This window comes from Musca vetustissima, unplaced genomic scaffold (assembly GCF_032173495.1).
Source record: "Musca vetustissima isolate MV318-11 ecotype Yass unplaced genomic scaffold, APGP_CSIRO_Mvet_v1 utg7535, whole genome shotgun sequence".
Lineage (NCBI taxonomy): Eukaryota > Metazoa > Arthropoda > Insecta > Diptera > Muscidae > Musca > Musca vetustissima.
The window spans coordinates 125,286-148,098 of record NW_026877045.1 but is presented as its reverse complement, the minus strand read 5'-3'; the positions used below and the strand labels follow the sequence as shown (position 1 = coordinate 148,098).

The following is a 22,813-nucleotide window of genomic DNA, read 5'->3' as shown; positions in this document are numbered from 1 at the left end:
GGATTATGATGCATTGAAATGCCGGATGAAGAGATGCGTCCGATCATTTTGGGTACCAAAAACCACCACCAAGTAATGAAAAACTCAGCGTATAGGGTAACCCTGCAGACGGTAGCAACACGTAACGCGATGGGGAATTATCGGGAGAAAAGGAGAGAGGAGAAACGTAAAATCGAGATGTACAGGAGTCAGAATGAAGTTCGGAAGTTTTACCATCGATTAAAACACTAAAGCGAAGGTTTTGGTGCAGGCACATCTTCCTGTAGAAATGAAGATGGAAACCTGGTGACAGATACAGGATATGGAAGGAGCATTTTGAGAAATCAGGTACGTCTCCGAAACACAAACAATGTCTTTCAGGAATTGAGACAATTGCGGTTTTTTATTTCTAATGCTTCTTAAATTTATTTGAAGAATTTTCATGGTCATCAAGACGTTTCATGTTTTATTTTTTAAATGCTTCAAAAAGATGTAAAGGTGTATTGATGCCACTATCGGAGGTTATGGATGGATGATTTGAGTTAAGTTCAGATGTAGTATAAATTGTTGGGATTTGTTGTTATCAATGTAGTTCGGAAGTGGATTAATCTGTGTATTTTCAATTGTTGTGGAGTTGCACAGCGAGTTTATATCAAACTCGAATTGAGTTGCATTGGACTCCGAAATATTATTGATTAATTCTGAATTTGTTTGAGTATCGGGAATGCCGGTGTCTGCTGACATGACCTTAACACTATGAGCTGCGATGTCTGTTATTGCCCTGACCTTCGGGGCTTTCTTTCAGCATCCTTTTTTGCCTTTTGGCTAATTTTTTCTCGAGTTTCACAGTGATTGGACCTTGAATCGTGTGGGGGTAAAGGGTATGTGTACCCATTTTCTAAAATAATTTCATCGGGCTCATGCCAGACCATTTTCACATGTTCAATTATGAATGTGAAAAAAATAGAATTCTAATGATTTTTCGCTTGAAAAAATTTGCGCCTCATATTCGTTCAACGGTTCTTCGCGGTTTTTTTTTCATTTTTAACAGCTAACATCCCCAACAACAGATGTAGTAGAAGTCAACAGATTAGTATGAGAGCGCAAGCGGAAAAAGTGGCTAGACCACCTGAAGCTCTGCAACATTTTAGCCGCAACAAGTAAATTGTGGGCAACGGTTATGTCACTCTCGAATCCCGGAAGGAAGGATGATAGAACGGCTGGCACGTTTAACGACGTAACGCTGACTGATCCGAAGAGGTGCGCGAGTTTTTTTAACCGGCACCCGAGAGTGACACGGCGAAAAGGAGTATGCTTCGTCGTATTAGAGCCCTCCGAGCCGAGGAGGTACCACCAAAATTTTCGAAGGATGGTGTTGCAGATGTCATTCGAAACGCTAAATCATCCAAAGCGTTGGGCACGGATGGAATCTCAATGATAATGCTGAAGCAAATGGATGAACCTGGAGTGGAGTACTTAACTGATGTTCTCAACCTGTCGTTAGCCACCCACATTGTTCTTGAAGCCTGGAAAATAGGCAGGGTGGTCCCGCTACTGAAGCCAGGCAAGAATGCCAGCAGAGGTGAATCGTACAGGCCGATTTCCCTTCTGTCTCCAGTAGCAAAGACGCGTGAGTCAATACTCCTCCCTCTGATGAGAAGTAGGTTTCCAGTCCCTCAACATCAACATGGATTCCGGAGGATGCACAGCACAACTACAGCATTACTCGCCATAACCACACACGTAAGCAGGGGACTTAACCAGGCAGTCTTGGTGGCTCTTGACTTATCGAAAGCCTTCGATACTGTCAATCACGCCAAGCTGTTCGAGGACATAGAGAAGACCAGCATCCGGCCAAGTTTGAAACATTTGATAATCAATTACATGTGTGGTCGACAGTCATATGTCGAATTCAGAAACAAGAAGTCTAAACCCCCTAGAGTGAATCAGGGAGTTGCCCCAAGGTAGGGTCATATATCCGGAACTATTTAACATTTACCTTTCTGAAATTCCACAGCCACCGGACGGCATAGAGATCCTAATGTATGCGGATGATTGTACAATCATGGCGTCGGACCCTATTATCGATGACATCTGTGAAAGATTAAATGTCTACATAGCTGATTTAGTACAGTTCTTTCATCTGAGAAATATGAAGATATCCGCCGCCAAATCCACAGCCACTCTTTTCACCACATGTACGGTTGAAATGAAGCTCCCACTGAACATCATTGTCGATGGTGCAAAATTTCCTACCACAAACTACCCCAAAATTTTGGGTGTAGCGTTCGATAGCCTATTTAAGTCGTCCGCGCAAGCCACCGCTATTTGCGATAAGATGAGAAGCAGGAATAAGGTCCTCAAGCCGATTGGGGGGCTGATAAAGAGACCTTGTTGACCTCTTATAAAGCAATAGATCGGTCGGTGGTAAGCTATCCGGCGCCAGTGTGGTACGCGAATGTAAGCGCAGTGAAAGAACATTTAAACCTGTCAGAATGCCGCCCTGAGAACTGCGACAGGGTGCCTCCTTATGACGCCAGTGGACCATTTACATGAGGAGGCAATGGTCTTACCCGTACATCGTCACAACCGGATGTTGTCGATGCAGTTCCTGTTTGGGTGTTATCAGGAATCATCCATGAAATAATCTTATGGATAGAATTCCCCCACCCGGGCATGTAAGGAGAGACCTACATGATCTAGAGAGAGAGGTCCAACGGTACAAAAGAGAACACCTAGATCAAGAGGCTTATCGAGCAGGAATTACCAGCATTAACACGGAAGCAGTGATCCCAGCAATGGACCAATACCACGTGAATGCAGTACTAGGAGTCCACCCACCACCTATAACAACAGCAGATCGACAGCTGCCTAGACAAACGAGAGTGGTTTTAGCCCAACTAAGATCAGGATGGTGCAGCCGTCTCAATTCGTATTGGGCCCGAATTGACAGCGCGGTACCAAACACATGCCCTGCATGTGGACTTGGACCTCACGATACGCTGCATCTCTTTAACTGCCCTGCTAAACCTACTCATCGGTCTCCGGAATCTCTTTGAACGCAGCCGTTACAGATTGCAACCTTCCTGAACCTGGAAACAGAGGAGTCAGAACCAGAATAATTTAAATACAACAAACATGTAGACAGTTGCTACAACAACAACATAACAAGTTACCCTGGCTACCTTATTAAATCTACCCTGCCGTGTTGGGAACGCTTTTAATATGGGCTTACTTTTTCCCATTGCCTACAAACTAAACCGATTACTTTCTTAAAAATTTCCCTAAAACATAAAAATCGATATTATACTTTTACCGACTAAAGCAAAATCGATTCGGAAATTCGATTTTCTTTATACGAATTGCTGTCCCACAAATAACATAAAGTTCCAGAATATGTAATTTTTAAGTAATTTGGGTTTTGTGCTAATAAAACAAGTATTTATGAAGAAAATCGAAAGTCGACTTGGTGATTTAATCAAAGATGAAAAGTCGATTAATCGATTTGTCAAAAGTCGATTTACTTATCCCTATTTCAGACGGCTACAAAACAAAATAAAAATCGCAAATTCTCAGTTTTACGGCAATTGCGACTGAAATTGCATTCTGTTCTCCATACAAAACAAAGGCGACAATGGGATCAAAAGATACCGAGCCTACCCAGCTACTCGTCTGAATCAATTTGGAATGTGGTAAGCCAATTAATCTTTGTGAAAAAACCCATTTTCTGGTGGTGCTGCTGCTGCAGCCATAAAAGCAACGAAGCAAAAAAGAAAAAAAAAACATCGGCTCGGTTGGTTAGTTGTCGTCATTGTTCTTGTACGGAAAGAAAGAAAAAAACCCTATGGAGATGAAAAGAATTCTTCTTCTCGTCTGAAATTCGTAGTAGTAATAGTAATGCGAAAACGCCTAGTGACCAGTATTGAAGAAAAAAATATGAAAACCCAAATGTGATTCGGCTCATAATTAGAAATGTAAAAAAACGACTAAACACACAACAAAAATTTGCAACAAAAACCAAGAAAAAAAAAACAAAATAATAAAAAAAGAACGAATTATGTTTTATTCCCTACGTGGGCACAATCAATATCTATCGGAGGAGCTCTATCTGTGTAAGGTGATGAAAAGTGAGTACTTGTTAACAACTGCGCATTGTCAGCGAAAAACACTAGTATTTAAACAACACACAAAAGCTGGCAGGCTGATGAAAGACACCAACAACAGAACAAACAGAAAGAATGCATGAGAAACCAACCTCCACGCTCGCTCGCGATAGCATACGATTCCACACGAGTGCCTTTTATCCGTCAGCATACACAAATTCCCATTTCCAGTGGACAGCTGTCAAGCTGTTTGGCAAACAGCTGATCACGTTTTTTGCCAGGGTGTGTGCCCAAATGACAGTTCGTTTGCAACATTTACTTTGACATTTAACCGCATTGATTTATACGATAGATGGCGTTGATGTGGAGATTTTTTTTATTTGTCAGGTTGTTTTTGATTAGTTATTGTCAGATATTTAAAAAAATATTTTATTATGAAAATTAGCCTTTTTAAAAATACATATTAATATTTATAGAATAGTCACATACATATTTTATTTAATTACAGTTATATGGACGGAATAATACAACAGCAAGAGTTAAAGCAAATACTAAGGATCACTCTTGGATGAAGTCGAGTGAAATTAGACAAGCTAGAAAAGATAGGGATAGATCCTATTCTACCTTTATTAGAAACCCAAGTGATGAACATTGGAAGGCTTATAAACGTTTAAGAAATAAAGCAAAGTCCACAATTCGGAAGAAACTTTTTCAATTTGTCAATTCATATTTTACAGATGTTAGTGGTCCACAAATGTGGAAGAAAGTTCGTCAGTTAGCTTACATTGATCGTGAAAATGTGGATATTGAAGAAAGTGATGTAAAAGCTATTGCGAATGACTTTTTCAGCAATATGAGTTCCTCTGATGTTTCCTTTGACTTCGATAGCTTGGTTGAAGATCCCGATGCTTTTTCCTTTCGATTAATTTCTGAGTACGAACTTTCAATCATTGTCTCTATTAAATCTAACGCCGGTAGTTATACCAATTAAGTTCATTAGACAAATCCGTCCTGCTATTTCCTCAGTTTTCCATACAGCCATCCCTATAAACAATTGTTGAAAATGTTATGAAGAGATTTTAATGACCTCAAAGTAGGAAATCCTGAACTAGTGGCTCCTTACCTCTGACAGGTCTGTCATTTTTCACAAACGCACTGGTACAGACGTTTACTGTAGAGAATTAGAAATATACAAATCATATAAACTTAAAAATCTTTGTTGCGTTTTTCAAGCAGAAATCCTTGCAATTACGAAAGCGGCCGAGATAGTCAAAACACTTACTGCCGATAATACGAGACCGGTGACTCTAGTGTCGATAGTCAGGCGGCCCTCAAGGCTTTGAAGTCGTGCAGTATTAACTCAAAAGCAGTTCTTGATTGCAAGTCCGCTCTGCATGATATACGACGGATAGTTAACTTATGTTGCGTTCCAGGACATAGTGACATAGAAGGGAACGAGATAGGCGACGAGCTTGCTCGAGGGGGCTTACAATCGTCCAATCTTCCGATTGAGAGATCTGTGCATCCACCCATTGGCTTTTTCATTGGCAAAATTCGCTTGTTCTACGGCGAGGTAGTCGGTAACAGATGGTCGAGAGAACCTGGTTGCAGAATCTCACATCTTGGCACATAATAAGAGAGTGATCAAAATCATTGTGGGGATCATAACAGGTCACTGCAGGATTAGATTATCAAGCATGTGTATGCTTCAAAATATGTGTACGAGTTCGGGTTTTTAACAATGGAAAAAATTAGAAATGTGTGCTTTCATTGTAAAAATATTGCGGATGCCTCTTTTTTTGGTTTTAAGTTATTGGCACGCCTCCCGATGGTCGATTATTAACAGCGCCACCACCAAGATGCCTCTTTTTTTAACACCTTTTTCTATATGAAGGAGTTGCCAGATCAAAACAAAACATGTGTTCATAACAGAGATGGATGTTTCCAAAACACTTAACTTTTTTCTGTCTATGCCGCGCTTTTTGTGCTAGGCTAAGAACTTTCCGAACTGCCCTCGTATTTAAGAAAAATATCCTTCTATCTATCTATTTGTTTCTTCTTTAGTACTATTATTATAACCAAAATGTTATTTTGTAGGGTATTTGTTTGAAATCTTCTTCACAAGACACAAGTACTCCTAAAATTATATCTTGTGTGTTGTTGGTTGAAATCTCACAACTTGGATCGTTCTGATCACACACCGACGGATTTGTCCGCATATATACATATGGATATTGATATGCCATAGAGTGGTGGATGGCGTTAATTTTTTACTTGTCGCACCTCCTACTCCTCCTCCATCTTCATATCTTTGAAATTCTACGTAAACAGAAACTTGTGTAAATTATAGAACTCAAAACGACAACCACAAAACAACAACAGCTATGAATACAAATTCAAAACAATCATCCAATTCGCAATCGGGCGAAAATCAAGATGGTGGAGTATCCAACACAACGGCGGCGGCGGCGACCACATTTAATCATCCACTGGCAAAATATCAAGGACAAAAATGGTCACAACTTTTCGACGTGGAAAAGGTACTGAAGCAGATTCGTATGGCTGAAAAAATCCACATTAAGGGCAAGGGATCGCCAAATGCCAGCGACAATAACTCCCATAACAAAAGTTCAAATAATGGAGGTGGTGGTGGCGGCAATTCACCACCTGGCAAATCACGCAAACAACTGCTGCGCCAGGTCCAAAGACTGAGTGGTACCGATATGCATTATTATGGTATTGTACCCAAACAGACGGCAATGGGCGTCGTTGTGTGCAACGTCTGCATGGGTATCTATACAAAAGTGGGTTTCAATCAACACGTTATGACCCATCATCCAACCGTTTGGGCAAGTACATCGGCCAAATTTACACCGCCAGCAAGTGAGACCAGTTTTGGCACCAATGACAATAGCCAGGATAGTATTAAGGGGGGTAATAGTGAAAGTAACTCGAATAGTGGCATTTCTGGCGTGGTGGCTGCCGAACTAACAAATTCGCCATCGGATTTATCGGGGACAATTTCAACGTGTTCAAATGCTTCGTCCAGTTCCATATCGACGACATCATCGGCAGCTGTTACGAATCATCAGACGTCGGCGGCGGCGACGACGACGCCGTCCACAACAACGACAAGTTCACGCCAGAAAAGTGGTTCACGGTCGGGGAGTAATTCTGGTGGACGTTCACGAAGTAAAAGCAAACATCATAGCTCTTCCTCAGCAGCTGCGGCATCGGCAGCAGCTGCATCAGGGTCGTCGGAAACGTCGCATACATCTTCGCGTGCCACAACTCCCGTAACATCTACACAAACACCAAGTAAAAAGAGCTCCTCCAAAAGGAGTTCCTCATCGGCTAGTTCATCATCCACTGTTGCTGCCGCCGCTGTTGTGGCTGCTTCTCCAAAAGAAAATGTTGATGTCAAACTGTTAACGGTTGCTGGAAGTCCGGCCAATAACAACAATACTAATAATAATCCTAATGCAACAACTTCGTTACCTAAATCATCTATACCCTCAGTTTCATCATCAACAACAGCAACAACTTCATTGCCAACAACTTTAGAAGCTTCACAAGCTGCCGCAGCCTCCTCCAGTAATCGAAATGTTGCTCTTTTTGGTTCATCATCTTCTTCATCATCCTCCTCCTCTTCTTCTTCGTCGTCGTCCTCTTCCTCCTCCTCATCTTCTTCGTCATCATCCTCATCGAATTCTTCGTATTCATTGCCACCGACACCGAAAATGATGACAGCCAATCTCCAAGATAATGGAACACCACCATCCGGTGTATTGGCTAGTATTGCCGAAGCCTCACCCCCGGCATCATTATCGCCCAAGGTTTTAGAAACCTCCAAGGATACGAAACAACAATTTGATAAGAAAAAGGTAGGATATTCTGATGACAACATTGGCCAATGTGGTTATTTGTTTACAATTCGATATTTTTCTTTTTTGAAATTACAGGTGAAAAGTCCCGCCACATTTAATCTCAGTGAGGCTGGTGGTGGTATGATGGTGGAAGCGGCGGCAAATGATAGCTCTAAACCGATGGCAATGATGCAGCAAAGTGGGACCGGTGGCGGCGGCCAGCTCCAGCAATATGAAGCTCAAATTAGTGAACTAAATCAGGCGGTATCTTCAATTACCAGCTGTGCTGCTGGTGGTGGAGTATCGACATCGACGGCCATACATCAATCCACAGATGTTGCTGCTTCGGAGAATAAGATAAATGGTGGTGGTGGAACGCTAAACCAATCTCCCCTGGATGCCAACAATATGACAATTAAATTGGAGACCCCCAATGGTAGTAGTGCCGGTATGGGCAACAACACCTCGGATGAATGTCAACAACTAATGGGTGGCATTACAGGCCAGCCACAACATCCATCCTCCTCTGTAGCAACACAACACTCGTCGGCAGCAGCAGCCCAACAGGAAATTGTCATGCAACAAACTGCAATGAACACCTCCGATGATGGTCAAATGGTCCACAACTCCTCCGATGATAGTGCCATGCTTAATCATGTATTGGAATCAATGCTTGATTGTAAACTAATAAACGAAATTCTAAATGCCGAAACAGAAACTGAAATTAATTTTGAGAATGTTTTAAATGAGGCAAATGCTGCTGCCGCCGGTAATGGTACGGCGGCGGTGGGGGCTCAAGGCCAAATGATACTGCAGCAGCAGCAACAGCAGCAGGCTGTTTATATGGAACAGCCATTAACGAAGCGTATGCGCTATGATGATGCCTCCACTGATCTCAATCAACAGCATCAGCAAATGTCAGCTACAGTGGTTACGGGCCAAGAAATTAACGATTTTTCTGTATTTCCCCAGCAGCAGCAACAACAACACCTGCATCAACATCCAAATCCAACACAATTTAATCATCAATATGATGCCAATGTAATGGTGGGTCCAGGTGGGAATACCATGACTTTGGATGCTGGCCAGTATCAGCAAACCACTATTGATCCCATGCAATTGCAATTGTTATACCAGCAGCAGCAGCAACAACAGCAACAATCTCTAGACGCATCAGGTGGCTATGTAACGGCCGGTGGTTCTATGATAAATACCCTCAATATTACAACAGTTCCTCAACACCCGCAAATGTATGAGCAGCACAATGGCGGCCCCAACACCACCACCATGGTGGATACTAAACAAATATTGGAATTATGTTCAAATACTGCTGGTCAACAACAGGCAACCACTGATTTGGTCAAAACTGCTGGCGGAGATTTTGTAAATCTAGCCGACGAGGTGGATGTTAGCCAGCAATTTCAATTATTTAATGTTCCTTCGTTGACGGATGATATGGATGTGACAGCAACAACGACAGCTGCTGCGGTTGTTAATCCTCAGCAGGTGACGACACATCATATTGTGGAACGGCAATATGTTATGCCTGGTGGCGGTGGTGTTCAGGGCATCCAGGGCGATGAAGAGCAGTTGATTTATGCCATAACAACAACAAATAATAATGGTGGTGTGGTAGGTGCTGCAGATATGAGCCAACAGCAGCAACAACAAGTGTTGGCGGAATTTTTAAATCAGGCTGCCAACAGCTATGAGCAGCAGCAGCAGTTACAGCAACAACAGGCTACTGCTACCCTAATTTTACAAGAACAACAACACAACACCAATGGCTTTAATAATAACATAAACAAAACGTCCGAAATGTTATTCGATGACCTCTTGGAATTTGATTACAATTTAATTGAGACCGTTAAATCTCTTGGCAGTAGTAGTTCCAGCTCCTCCTCCACCTCCTCCTCATCGTCTACCATTAAAAATGAAAACCTTAAAAATGAACGAGACGGCGGTCAAACGTCCTCGTCGTCGTTGTTGCGTTATCATCATCATCACCACAACAATGAAGACTTCTATTATAATGTGTTCTTTTATGCGGGTATACCCAGACCTATGGCCATTAATAGCTTTGGTCTAATTAAGCTACCTCAGGATATGGCCACGACATTTCGTAAACATTTACTAACCACACGTAAGGCCAATAATAATAGTCTAATGGCAGTATTGGGCGGGGCAGCAGGGGGTGGTGTCTTGCTAAATGGTACAGCAGGAGCCGTAACAACAGCCGCTGCTGCTGCTGCACGTTTTGCTGCCAACAAACAACAGCAACAACAACAAGTTCCTGGATTTTTTGCCAACAATACTCAATCTAACGCCTCCAATAGCTCTAATCATCTGCAGCAAATAGCAAATAGTAATAAACAAAATACAAATTCAACATCATCAGCTGCCTCAGCAGTAGCAGCCTCTTCATCATCCTCCTCCAACTCAACAACATCAGGAAGTTTGAAAAATAAATCTTTAAATAATCGCCTGACTAACTCAGCCACTGCGTCTGGTGTTTGTCCCTATAATGCCAAGACCATAATTGTTAGCAGTTCGGCGGCAGCCATTAGTTCTGAAAGAAATTTGAAATTTATTAAACGTAGTCTCATTGCAAGGGTTCATGATTTCAAAACATCATCATCATCCCAACAACAACAATATACAGTGAAAAAATTGACTGATATACTTAATGGCAAAAAGCCAACAAGTAGTAGTAGCAGCAACAGCAACAACTCATCATCATCCTCTGCTTCTTCTAATGCCGCGGGCTCCTCTGTAAGTTGTAATGATACAACAACAAATCCTAATTTAGATATTAATTCTGAGGTGGCTGCAGAGAAACAGGCTCGCCTAAATCGTGTCAGTCGTTTCTATGAACGTAGACGTAAATTATTGAATATGACACAAAAGCAACAACAACACCACCAGCAGCATCAACAACAAAAGAATAATAGACATGCTCCTTATCAGATAGTTGCATAGATTTGAAAAAAAAGTTGAAGAAAAAAACTATAAAAGCAAATTAAAGGAACTTTTTTGTCATCTCTAACTACTCCCAACTCTCTTCTTCTTCTCTATTTTAAATTAATACATTTTTTGTTATGCTTATGACAAGTTGATTTTATTTGTTTTTTGCTAAATATTATTAAATACTGGAACATCTTTTCTTTTAGTAAAATATAAACAACAACAACAACTAAAGAAAACAAAATATTTGAAATATAAAGAAAAAACCAACGTTACGTTAAAATTAATGAAATTAAATTTTTTTCTTTTTGAAAAATTAAAAAAATATATATTTAAAATTCATTTTTTCTCAATTCCAGCGTTCAATAATATACAAACTATGAAATAACAGATCATTTTTAAATACAAACGGAACTCCCTTCTTTCACTTACACTATCTGCCTTAATACAAAAAAATACTGATTATTTCTAATTTAACAACAAATATGAAAAATAATAAAATAACTATTTATCATTTATTGTATACAATATAATTTAAAATATGAAAGACTACAAGTCTTCTTTTTTTCTATTTTAAATAAGCGGATATATAATTGAGTTGTCTTTTTTTAATTACACCCTTTTATTTTTGCCAAGCTCCATCGTGTGCGGGTGGTTTAATTTATATATTTTTTTATTTAGGAATGTACACAATTTGTATTGTACCATTAACAATAATTTTGTCTTATAAACAAACAAAAAACAACAACAAATGTTTTTATTTAGTTTAATGAAAGAAAGAAAAAAGAAATTAAAAAAAAAACAAATTAATTTATAAGATTTAATTTTTTTAAGTATAATTTCATTTTAAGTATAATTTCATAATTTCATTCATATAAAATGAACTTTTTATTTAAATATTGTATTATAATAAAGTATAATTATATTATATTTTATATTAATTATTATAAATCATAAATCCATATATTATTATTATTGTTATGATCATCTATCTCTCTCAAGTATGTTTTAAGTTTCCTTCCTATAAATATCTATACCTTTTTTTGTATAATATTTGGATCATATTTATTGATCGGAATCTATTGTGCGCATATATATGCATTATTTATATAAATATTAAAAACAACAAAAACAACTACGAAACACAACAACAACAAATTCATAATAAACGAAAACAACAAATTTATTCTTTGTGTTCAAAAAATATATATACATATATTGGTCTATTGTTTATTTTGAAAATCATGAACAATTTCTTCTATCTAAAAATCAGCCTCAACTCAGCCCTGAGAACGACGTTTCAAAAATCAAGAAGTTTCTATCCACGTCCCACACCCAACCCGAAACTATTGTAGACGGTGAGGGTAAAAGGATAGAAACAATCGAGGAAACACTAAGGTTCCTAATGAATGCTCACTTCCCATCAACAATGAACGATGTCATGGCACCATTGAAAGCGACAGGACGGGATAACGTCTTAATCATGGGCAATATTTTATATACATCTAATAGACACCGAAATAAAATATGAAGTTGCAACTTTAAGACTTAAAGCAATGGACGAGTGGATAGACACCGGACGAAACATACCACACACAAACACATTACAGGCAACTGCTGAGTCAACAATCAATACCTTTGATTCATGCGGTCTGAAACGAGAGTATTAACACGGTGCGAAACTATAATACCAGATAGAGAACAATGGAATAGTGGAACACTAGTTCAGATGCCGCCTGGTAACTGTTGCTCTCGACTAGGAGGAAAAAATGGATTTGGACTTTTTATCGAAGAACCAGGTACCGAAATTTCTCTTCGCCTTACAGATCACAGCACGATGTTACAGGCGGATGTTCAAACTATAACAGAGTGTCTTAACTGGTTAAATTCAAACCAAGGGCAAAATAAATAAATATTATTACGGATAGCAAACGTCCTATATAGGCAATATCTTCCAAAACTGTATTGGAATCTATAAAAACCATTAATGGTTTATCACAGCAAGGACCTTTACGAATTATATGGGTAACGAATCACCAAGGAATCATATGCAACGATATAGCAAATCAACTAGCTAAGAGTGCTACTTTACTAACACAATAAATGTGAATACCGCCAAATGCTTTAACGAAACACGCCAAGAAATGACGAAATGGGCAATGGAGACCCACAAAACCCTTTGGGAAAATGAGGGAAAAGGAATGATCACCAAAATCTTATGGCGTGACGCAAGTGAAGACAAAACTAAGCAAATCCTAAAGCTAAACATAAAAGTAATAAGTCGACTGACGGGTATTCTGACGTGATACCTCAGCCTGAAGGCACATCAAGATTGGATGCGAATATAGCAACATGTGCAGAGCGAGTGGGGAAGACAGTGCAACGCTGGAACATTTCCTGTGCCATTGCCCAGCATTTACTTGCCCTCGGAAACAATTCTTGGGAAATGACACTCTTTACGGACTAACCGATCTGAGAGGGTGTGAATGGAGAAGACTGAAGGAGTTCTCAAAAAACACGGAATGCCTAGATTCATAGGGGAATCAAACCCAAATGTTTTTTATCTAAACTTTCACTAATTCTAACATTCTCCGCATTCTAGAGTGCACAAAAGGCCTCAGTTGGCTTATGTGTATGTCCTTCTCATGTTGGACATATGGTGATATCATCCACCCCTCTTTTCAACCTAACCTAAGCCATGAAAAAGCTAGTGACAAGCATTGAATCCTTAAGCGAGATAATCAAACTCAAGCTGGTGAGGAAAAGAGACATTCCTCAACGTTCTTCGTCAGAAGTTGTTGCAGCGAGTTCGCCACAGAACGCCTGCCCAAAGTATTTGATCTGTAGAAAACGACACTGCTGGTGAATAAGTGGGATGACTTCCACAAGGAAGAGACTGGGGAAGTCACTGTATTAGATGTGTTCGAAGTCTTCAATTAGATGTTCCCTAATGACCTTGTGAGCGTAGTCAGGTACGTATTTACAACCTTTAGGTGTTTCTTAAACAGAAGAAATTCGTGACCTCAGTTTTATTGGGGATTTGGCATTAGCGGATTGTCCTCCGATACGCTTTCTTGAAATTTTTAAGTTTTAAAATTCATTATTGGAAGACGCAATGTGGGACTTGGTAAATAATTCTAATAATATTTGAAACGTCCAAATAACAACCTGGCGCCCAATCATTAACCAGGGTTCGAATGCAGTAGTAAATTATTAAACACTGATGTGTATGAGACAACATTTAACATTCGTGTTAGGGAGTCATCCTTCAGGGTGGGAGTACTATGATTACTGAAATGTGTGATACCATATAAAACCTCTGTGTTGGCCATCCTTCAAGGTAGGAAGACTAGGAATACTGGTTAATTTAGAAGCGCCAATATTCGCCTCAGCCGTCCAAGGTTCAGTACCACTCTATAATTTCCTTTACTGTTGGGTTTCTCACTATCGCAATATATGGACCCGCGTCCGATAGCTATGCTTCCGACAGAAAAATTTGAATATTAATTATTATTACTCAACCATGTTTATGTGGGTGTGCCCATAAAATCATGAAATTCTTGCATCATCAGAAATAGAACAATTATTTCATTTGAATACTCGAATTTAAATTCAAAATCCAGTATCCAAGCCCATTTTCCCAACGTCTAATAAATCAAGTCATCTTCTTCTTTTTCTTAACGTTAAGACTTGCGTAGTGAATGGTTAACAGACTTACACAACTAGTTCACATTCTTTCCCTTAATGTGAATACTTTCATTGAACTAGTTGTACGGCAAAAATAAACAAAAACAATTCATAAGAAATCTCATCTATATGTCGTGTACATGGAATTCATAGTTAAACCCTAGTTTCATAGCAGAAAAATATGTCCACACCATTTCAAGGACTTCCAAAATGTATTATACTTATAATTGTTTGCATAACAATGGTGCAATGCACCATTACACCCGGCAAAAAATCACAGCCTAAACCCAAAACCGGTCCGAGGGATGAAAGTGTTTTCGAGTTGGATTTAATACAACCCGAACCCACCTCCAAAGAGATACTACTTAATTGTGGAGCATATTTCCGGGATACCAGTTTAAAGAATTTCAATGGAACTGTTTTGGGGTTTGTGACACCGGTAGGTCCATACACAAATACATTTTTGTTTTCAATTTAATTTTAAAATAAATCGAATGGAATTTTCCAGTGGAATTCCCATGGTTATGATGTTGCAAAAATATTTGCACCCAAATTGGATATCATATCTCCTGTGTGGTTCCAAATAGTCAAACAGGCTGGGAATTATGTGATCCAAGGTAAACATGATATTGATAGCCGTTGGATAAAATCAGTCAAGGATAAGTCACGAAGTGGAGCGGCCAGCAGAACAACAGAATGTGAGTAGGCCTGTGCAAAAAAATTATAATTAATATAAGAAAATATTTGTTAATTCTTTTAGTTTTTCCCCGTATACTTTTCGAGAACTTCCGCAATGAAGACTACACCAAATTGTTGTCATCGGAAAAGGAAAAAATTAAATTAGCCGAAGTCATAATAAGCTTGTGTATTGATCACGGTTTCGATGGTGTAGTTCTTGAGTATTGGCTACAATTGGCTGGACGTGTTAATGAGCAATTTCTTATCAAGCTTGCCATTGATCTTAGCAACGAATTAAAGGCTAGAGATCTGAAATTAATTTTGGTAATACCACCCTATCGACAACAAACTGCAAATATATTTACCCATCAACATTTTGATCAGTTGTATAAACATATTTATAAATTTTCTCTAATGACATATGATTTTTCAAATGTCCAAAGACCGGGTGCTAATTCACCGTTATATTGGATTAGACGTTCTATTGAACATATAACACCAACAGCGAAAGGTGTAGACATCGCAGAGAAACGTATGAAAATCTTAATGGGCATGAATATGTATGGCAATGATTATACACCCGATGGTGGTGGTCCTATTGTGGCTGGGGAATATTTGTCATTGCTCAAACATCTAAAGAAACGTTTGACATATGACGAACGGGATGTGGAGAATTTCTTTGAAGTGAAGTGAGCAAAGAAAACTATTTTTTTTTTTTTTAATTTGTACATGTTTAAAAATATGTGTGTTTTTCAGGACAAGTAGTGGCCGCCATTATGTGTTTTATCCCACCCTCTACTCTATAAACGAACGCCTTAAGCTAGCTCAGGAATTAGGTACTGGTATATCTATATGGGAACTTGGGCAAGGTTTAGACTATTTTTATGATCTATTTTAAAGAAATTTAGATGAAAAGATAGAAATCGAGAAGCAGACAAGGCTTCATTTCCTATATACAATTGATGTTTATTATAAGGCTGTAGATGATATAATTTATGTGCACAAATATACATGACAAACGGGCAAGACATTCCAAGAATATTCCTGACCCCATATTCCAGAACCAAATATTCCTATGAATTTTCAATTAAAATTCTCATATTTTAAAATCACGTCTGCTTTTTTTATAGTATTGTAAAGGCTGTTTGTTAACGGTTAAAGCTTGTCGTCATTTGCTCAAAATAAAAATAATTGATTAAATGTGAAATAATTTTGTATTAATTTTTTTATTTAATATATATAAGAATATCTTATAAAAATTAACATAATTTCCTGTGTGAAAAGAAATATAACCCACATGCTAATATGCTTCCAATTGCTCCAACGGCAACCATTTGGAACTCTCCAAAGCATCATATAAATTACGATCTGAATCGAGTGCTTCACGATTCATTTTATCAATATCCAATGTGAATTTATGTTCAACCAAGGCATAGCTATCATCCTCTTCATCGGCCGCACCATTGGCAGCGGCGACGGCATTTTGTTGTTCATATTGGGCATTACGTTGGGCACTCCAGGCCTCAGCATGTTGGGCCAATGTTTGGGTATTTGTATGCGATTGTACCATCGATTGTTGATAATATGCACTTGTGGGGTCGGTGGCTGCCGCACTAGCATCATAATAATTTTGCCAGGCATTGTAACCTGAAATTATACAAAAATTACTATTTTAGCATAGATCATTTCATTCATGACGCCCATCATACCCTGCCAATATGTTGAACTTGGATCATAATATTGTGTATAATCTGAGCTAGCCGTTGCACTGCTGGTTGTTGTTGGTCCCGCACCGCCATAGCCATAATTACTATTCGAAGTACCCAAAGCTGCACCCAATTCACCCTTTGGCTTGGGTACAGCATTACAAATTTTCAATGGTTTACTACCCAAACCAATATAACCATTCATTTCATACAGCGCCGATTGCTGTTCATCTTCAATGCCAAATCGCACAAAACCATAACCTTTGGAAAATCCCGAACTATCTATAATCACCTTAGCCGTTTTAATCGATGTATATTTTGATGAGAATGCCTTATATAGCTGATAATCATCAACATCGGAACTGAGATCACCAACCCAAACACTAAACTCCTTCTCGTTACCAGGCATTTTATATGAATTGCTGGCACTGTTCAGTCGGAAACGTACAATGGGATTTGTACCCGGAATGGGTTTACCATTTAATTTATGCATTGCATCCATGGCTTTTTCATCGGTGGCAAAATTAACAAAACAATAACCAGCAGGTTCTCCCGTATATTTGTTACGCATCAAACGCACGGTCGTTGGATCTTCACCCATTTTTCGAAACGCAGCTATGACGAAATTTTCCGTCATATATGGTTCCAACTGAAAAATAGACATAATGAAAAATTACATTTTAAATTGCAAAATCGTATGAATTACTTACGCTGCCCATCCATAATTGGCAATGTACTGAAGATGACATTATTTTGGTATGTGTTTCTTTAAATATATGAAATAATTTTTATTTTTCCAAAGAGCAGCAGAATTGTAAACAAATGTGTTTCTTCTTCTTCTTCTTCCAACATATGTTACCATATGTCAATTCCACCATAATGGGGTAGAATTTAAAGTGACATGAGACACGAAGTCTATGTTGCCACTTTCACGGGTATAATTTTATTTCTGGGGTATTTTTGTAGATTAGATTACAAATGTGTTTCCTAGAGTTGGGTAGTTCCGGAACGAACTAGTTCATTGGAACTATTCCGAGAAAGGAACGAACGGAACTAGTTCCAGTTCTTTAATTAACACTAGATTGCCGAGAGCAGTCATTTTGACGGTTTTTAAATTTCAAGTACAAAAACAATTGTGTATATTATGACTCAGCTTTTTAAAATTTGGTGACTTTTTCTACCACATAGAACTACGTTTATTAATCATAGTAGCTGCTTCCTCCCCTCTTTCATTCCCCGTATTCACATGTGCTATACCTAAATAGCCTAAAAGCGGTCACGAATCAGATGGAAAGACCAAGTAGAAAACAACATCTTGGAACGTGGTCTTCCAAATTGGTGGATTTGCGCACAAGACCGACGCGCTTGGAAATCTTTTTTAAGCTCGGCTTATGGAACAACCGTTCTGTAACAAGCCAGCTAAGAAGAAGAAGAAGGTCATTTTGACCTTTTTGAAATATTAAATAATCAAACTACTTTTATTACTGTATAAAGTAAATTTCTTATATGACCAGATCGGTACAACAACATCGAAACCCGTTTGCTACTCTAGAAACACATACGAACACACAAATCGGGAAAAATTAAATTTATATTTCCAGTCGATTTCACTCTTAGAGTAAAGTCTTCCTCTTTTTTCGAACGTTTTGTCCGCGCTCTTATTTTTCAAAAGGGGAAACCCGAGAGCCCTACCACCGAAAACAAATACAGCCTTATTCGTTTTGTACAGCTGTCGCTGGGTTGACAATCCCTGGCCGAGTCGAACTCGGGTCGTTCCGGAGCGTAGATCCGATTGTCGTGGGAACGACAACTCCAACTCCGTGCCGAAAGCCCCGCTGACGACAGAATTCCGCAGCTTAGCGCTGAGATAGATGCTCTAGTCCTTGAGCACAGGCGCTCTAAATGGTTAGAACACCTTAACCACTGCAACATTAATTCCAAGCAGCTATGGTCCACAATTAAGAGTCTATCTGGTTCCAAAAGAAATAAAAATCTCCCTGCTATTTCCTTCGATAACATTCAACATTCCGATGCCAAAAAATGTGCAATGCAGTTCTGCCGCCAATTCATTGAGCATCCATCTTCGCAGAACAGGACCAAGCGAGCAGTTATCCGGAGATCCAAGAATCTTAAAAGAGACTTGCAGCCACTATCATTTACATCCAGCGAGGTAGAGGCAATTATCTCCAAATCCAAACCATCCAAAGCCCTTGGTCCAGACGGCATATCCATGTTCATGTTAAAGAAGCTTGGAGCAATAGGGCTGGGCTATCTGACCAAAGTCCTCGAGTTATCGATGTCACAGTTGGTAATTCCTGACATTTGGAAAGTTGCCCGGATTATTCCAATCCTAAAACCTGATAAATCCGCTACTAATGGGGAATCCTACCGCCCGATTTCTCTGCTGTCGCCAGTAGCCAAGGTTTTAGAGTCTCTATTGCTTCCGTCCCTGAAACAGCATTTCGTTCTTGCTCCCCACCAACACGGTTTCAGGGAATCATATAGCACAACAACGGCTTTGCAAGAAATTACTTCCAAGATTGCGAATGGCCTTAATCAGCGACGACCACCTGAACGGACCATTGTGGCAGCTCTAGATCTGTCCAAGGCGTTTGATACGGTCGATCATTCCGAGCTGATTTCCGATATCACAAATTCCACCCTTCCGTGTGATATCAAACGTTGGCTTGCCAACTACCTTAATGGACGGCAGGCCTTCGTTGAGTTCCGTGGCCAAAAATCCAAATATCGCAAGATCAAAATGGGAGTACCGCAAGGCGGTGTCCTTTCTCCCATTTTGTTCAACATGTATCTTGCGAAACTCCCCATTCCTCCACCAGATGTTTCAGTGGTGTCGTACGCCGATGACTGTACGATTATTTCGTCCGGCGTTAACATTGACGACGTAAGTGCAAGAATTTCCAGCTATCTAGCCACCATCACCAACTTCTTCCGGGAGCGCAATCTAAAATTATCCACTGCAAAGTCTACCGTGTCACTTTTCACTTCCTGGACGCGAGAAGTCAATCTAGAACTTGACATTTCCGTTGAAGGTAGGCGCATCCCCACCGTCCATAATCCGAAAATCCTTGGGGTGGTCTTCGATAGCCTCCTTCATTTCTCCTCGCATTCCAATTACATCAACCAGAAGGTGAAAGCTAGGAATAAAGTTCTGAAAGCTTTGGCTGGCACCTCCTGGGGCAAGGATAAAGAAACGCTGGTAACGACTTATAAGGCTATAGGTCGTTCCATCCTGAATTATGCTGCCCCAGTCTGGACTTCTTTTCTTAGCGACACACAATGGAGATCATTGCAAACTTCCCAAAATAATGCACTCCGAATTGCAACCGGGTGTGTCCAGATGACGAGCGTCGATCACCTCCATGAGGAGACCAGGATGCTGTCAGTCAAGCAACATAATGTGTTGTTGACTAGACAGTTCCTGCTGGCATGCTATCTGCCGTGTCATCCTAACCATCACACTGTGATGGCAGATCCACCTCCGCGACACATCCGCCAGGACTTCAGGCGCTATCGTGATGACATCCAAGACGTCATTCCATCGGACGTCAACAGATTGTCGATAGCGAATGCGATGAAATCCGTGCATCAACTGGCGGTCTCCGATGCCATAAATGGCTACAGATGCAATAAAGTCCTACAACAACATCCTCCTGCAATTTCGGAAAGTGAGAGGCTTCTCCCTAGGCAAACCCGTTCAATTCTGGCACAACTAAGGTCCGGATACAGCAATGTACTCAACTCGTATCGAGAGCGCATTGTCCCCGGAACCCTAAACAGGTGTCCCTCCTGCCAGCAAAGCCCTCACGACACACACCATTTATTCAATTGTCCGTCCGAGCCTACGAGTCTACTGCCCATAGACTTATGGCTAAAGCCATTAGAGGTGGCACAATTTCTCCGGCTACCCTCTTCAAATCCGAATTCCTAATTAATTAATTAATATATTTTCCTTTTCCTTCTTCCGTTTTCTTCTATCACATTTTTCAGGAAAGAACTTTCGTCAACAGCCAACCTGTTACAACAACAACAACAGCCTTATTCTGGATATTCGCTGGGAGATATCTCGCATATAAAAAATTTTTCGCTTTCACATTCTCGCCTTATTCTGAATGAATAGGGAGACGCAAAAAATGCGAGATGCAGATTCGAGTTTTCGAAAATGGTGGTTGAAAAAAAGATTCGTGTTGCCATATCGTAAATTAAGTTGCGCTGTGTGTGGCCATATTGTAATTTAAGTTGCAATGTGTGTTGCCCCATTGTAATTTAATTGTGTAATATTTTTCAATATATTATTTATTGATTTTTGTTATTAAAAATTGTTACTTTTTATTGTTATTTAAACTTTATAGCAATACAAATGCGAAATATCAAGAATCCGCTGTATAAATGCTTTGTAATTAAAAGAAAATAAATTAAAGTTTGAAAATATGGCAACCTACAATATGGCATGTGAAACAGCTGTTCATTGTTTTGATGCAATTTGTTGCAACAACTACAATAGATTACAAATAAAAGAACATTTTTTTATGATGGCAAAAACACAACGAATAATAGGAAGAAATCTGCGATTTAATTAATTAATTCGCAGTTTATTATTTCACTACATAATTGTGTGCCTTTTTATTTAATTTTGATATTTTATCTCCCCAAATTCTTAAAGTGGTCAGTTATGTTATGATTTGCTGCTACTCCTTTATTTGTTCCTTCAAATCATGCACACGATAATTTTGAAAAAAAAAAATATTTTTTGTTCTTTCATAATTTTTATATCAGTTTTTCACTCTTAAGCGGCTCATCAGGCAAATTTGGGTTTTCCATAATTTTTAAAATGTTTTTCTTGAGAGACAGATCCTCACACAAATGTCTGTATTTCGCCTCCAAAATGCATCAAACTCGACTTAAATATTCCTTATTACCTTCATACATTCTTTGGCAATACTTGGTTCAGCATGCATCGTTATCAATAGGATTTCCAATGGCATTTTATTGGCTGTTTTCCAGTTAAAAATGTGCTTACTATCATTTATAATATTCTAAATCGTCATAGAATAAGTATTGAGTAAATATTTTTCATAAAAATAGTTATTACTTATGTTTTTGTAGTCAACTCCCCTTAAATTTATTAGCGAAAAATTTCGCACAAAATTTCATCTCATCTGTAATTCAGAATACCTAATTTTTCGCCAAAGCGGATTTTTTCGCTTTCGAACTTCATTCAGAATAAGGCGAAAGCGAGAATGCGAAAAAATTCACTGGAAAATGTTGTTCAGAATAAGGCGAAGGGAAAGAGCGAGTAAATTCACATGGAATTGACATCTAGAATAAGGCTGATAATAACAACGTTTTGTATGATTGTAAATAATGTAACAAATATTAAAAAAATAGTTTAAAAAAATTTCTTTACACAATAAAAAATTTTTCAGAATGAAGTCATTTTGACCGATTTTAGGCAATATAGGTATATACAAAATTCCCGTCTTTCTAGTGTTAATATAATTCCTTTCTCTGATCCAGTTCCTTTTTTGAACTATTTGAAGCAAAGGAACTGTATGGAGCAAAGGAACTATAAAGAGCAAAGGAACTATATGGAGCAAAGGAACTATTTGGAGCATAGGAACTATAAAGAGCAAAGGAACTATATGGAGCAAAGGAACTATATATGGAAAAACGAAAAAAAATAATAAAAGAGAGAGAGAGAGAGAGATTCAAAAGAACAGTGGGAAGCCTCCAAGACTCCAGCCTTCATAAAATTCGCTTGTTAATCGTCGTTCTGCCAAGACTCAAGCGACGTCGTACGCAAACCTTC

The 22,813-nt window shown here is 39.0% G+C and overlaps 3 protein-coding genes across 3 annotated transcripts; 2 read left to right on the top strand and 1 right to left on the bottom strand.

Annotated features, from left to right (window-relative positions):
* Nucleotides 1-1,680: 1,680 nt before the first annotated feature.
* On the top strand, nt 1,681-10,927 carry LOC133321553 (serine-rich adhesin for platelets). Its single transcript, XM_061530639.1, has 5 exons — nt 1,681-1,920; nt 1,997-2,324; nt 4,820-5,015; nt 6,433-7,966; nt 8,045-10,927. The coding sequence occupies exons 1-5, from the start codon at nt 1,681-1,683 to the stop codon at nt 10,925-10,927; spliced, it is 5,181 nt and encodes a 1,726-aa protein (XP_061386623.1).
* A 3,910-nt stretch (nt 10,928-14,837) lies between these two features.
* Nucleotides 14,838-16,175, top strand: LOC133321546 (chitinase domain-containing protein 1). Its single transcript, XM_061530631.1, has 4 exons — nt 14,838-15,038; nt 15,108-15,297; nt 15,360-15,966; nt 16,034-16,175. Exons 1-4 carry the CDS (start codon nt 14,841-14,843, stop codon nt 16,173-16,175), a joined length of 1,137 nt encoding a protein of 378 aa, XP_061386615.1. The 5' UTR covers nt 14,838-14,840.
* A 402-nt stretch (nt 16,176-16,577) lies between these two features.
* LOC133321547 (tRNA selenocysteine 1-associated protein 1) lies at nt 16,578-17,742 on the bottom strand. The gene is made up of 3 exons (XM_061530632.1): nt 17,694-17,742; nt 16,987-17,632; nt 16,578-16,924 (listed from the first exon to the last, which is right to left on the bottom strand). Exons 1-3 carry the CDS (start codon nt 17,730-17,732, stop codon nt 16,578-16,580), a joined length of 1,032 nt encoding a protein of 343 aa, XP_061386616.1. The 5' UTR covers nt 17,733-17,742.
* Nucleotides 17,743-22,813: the final 5,071 nt, after the last annotated feature.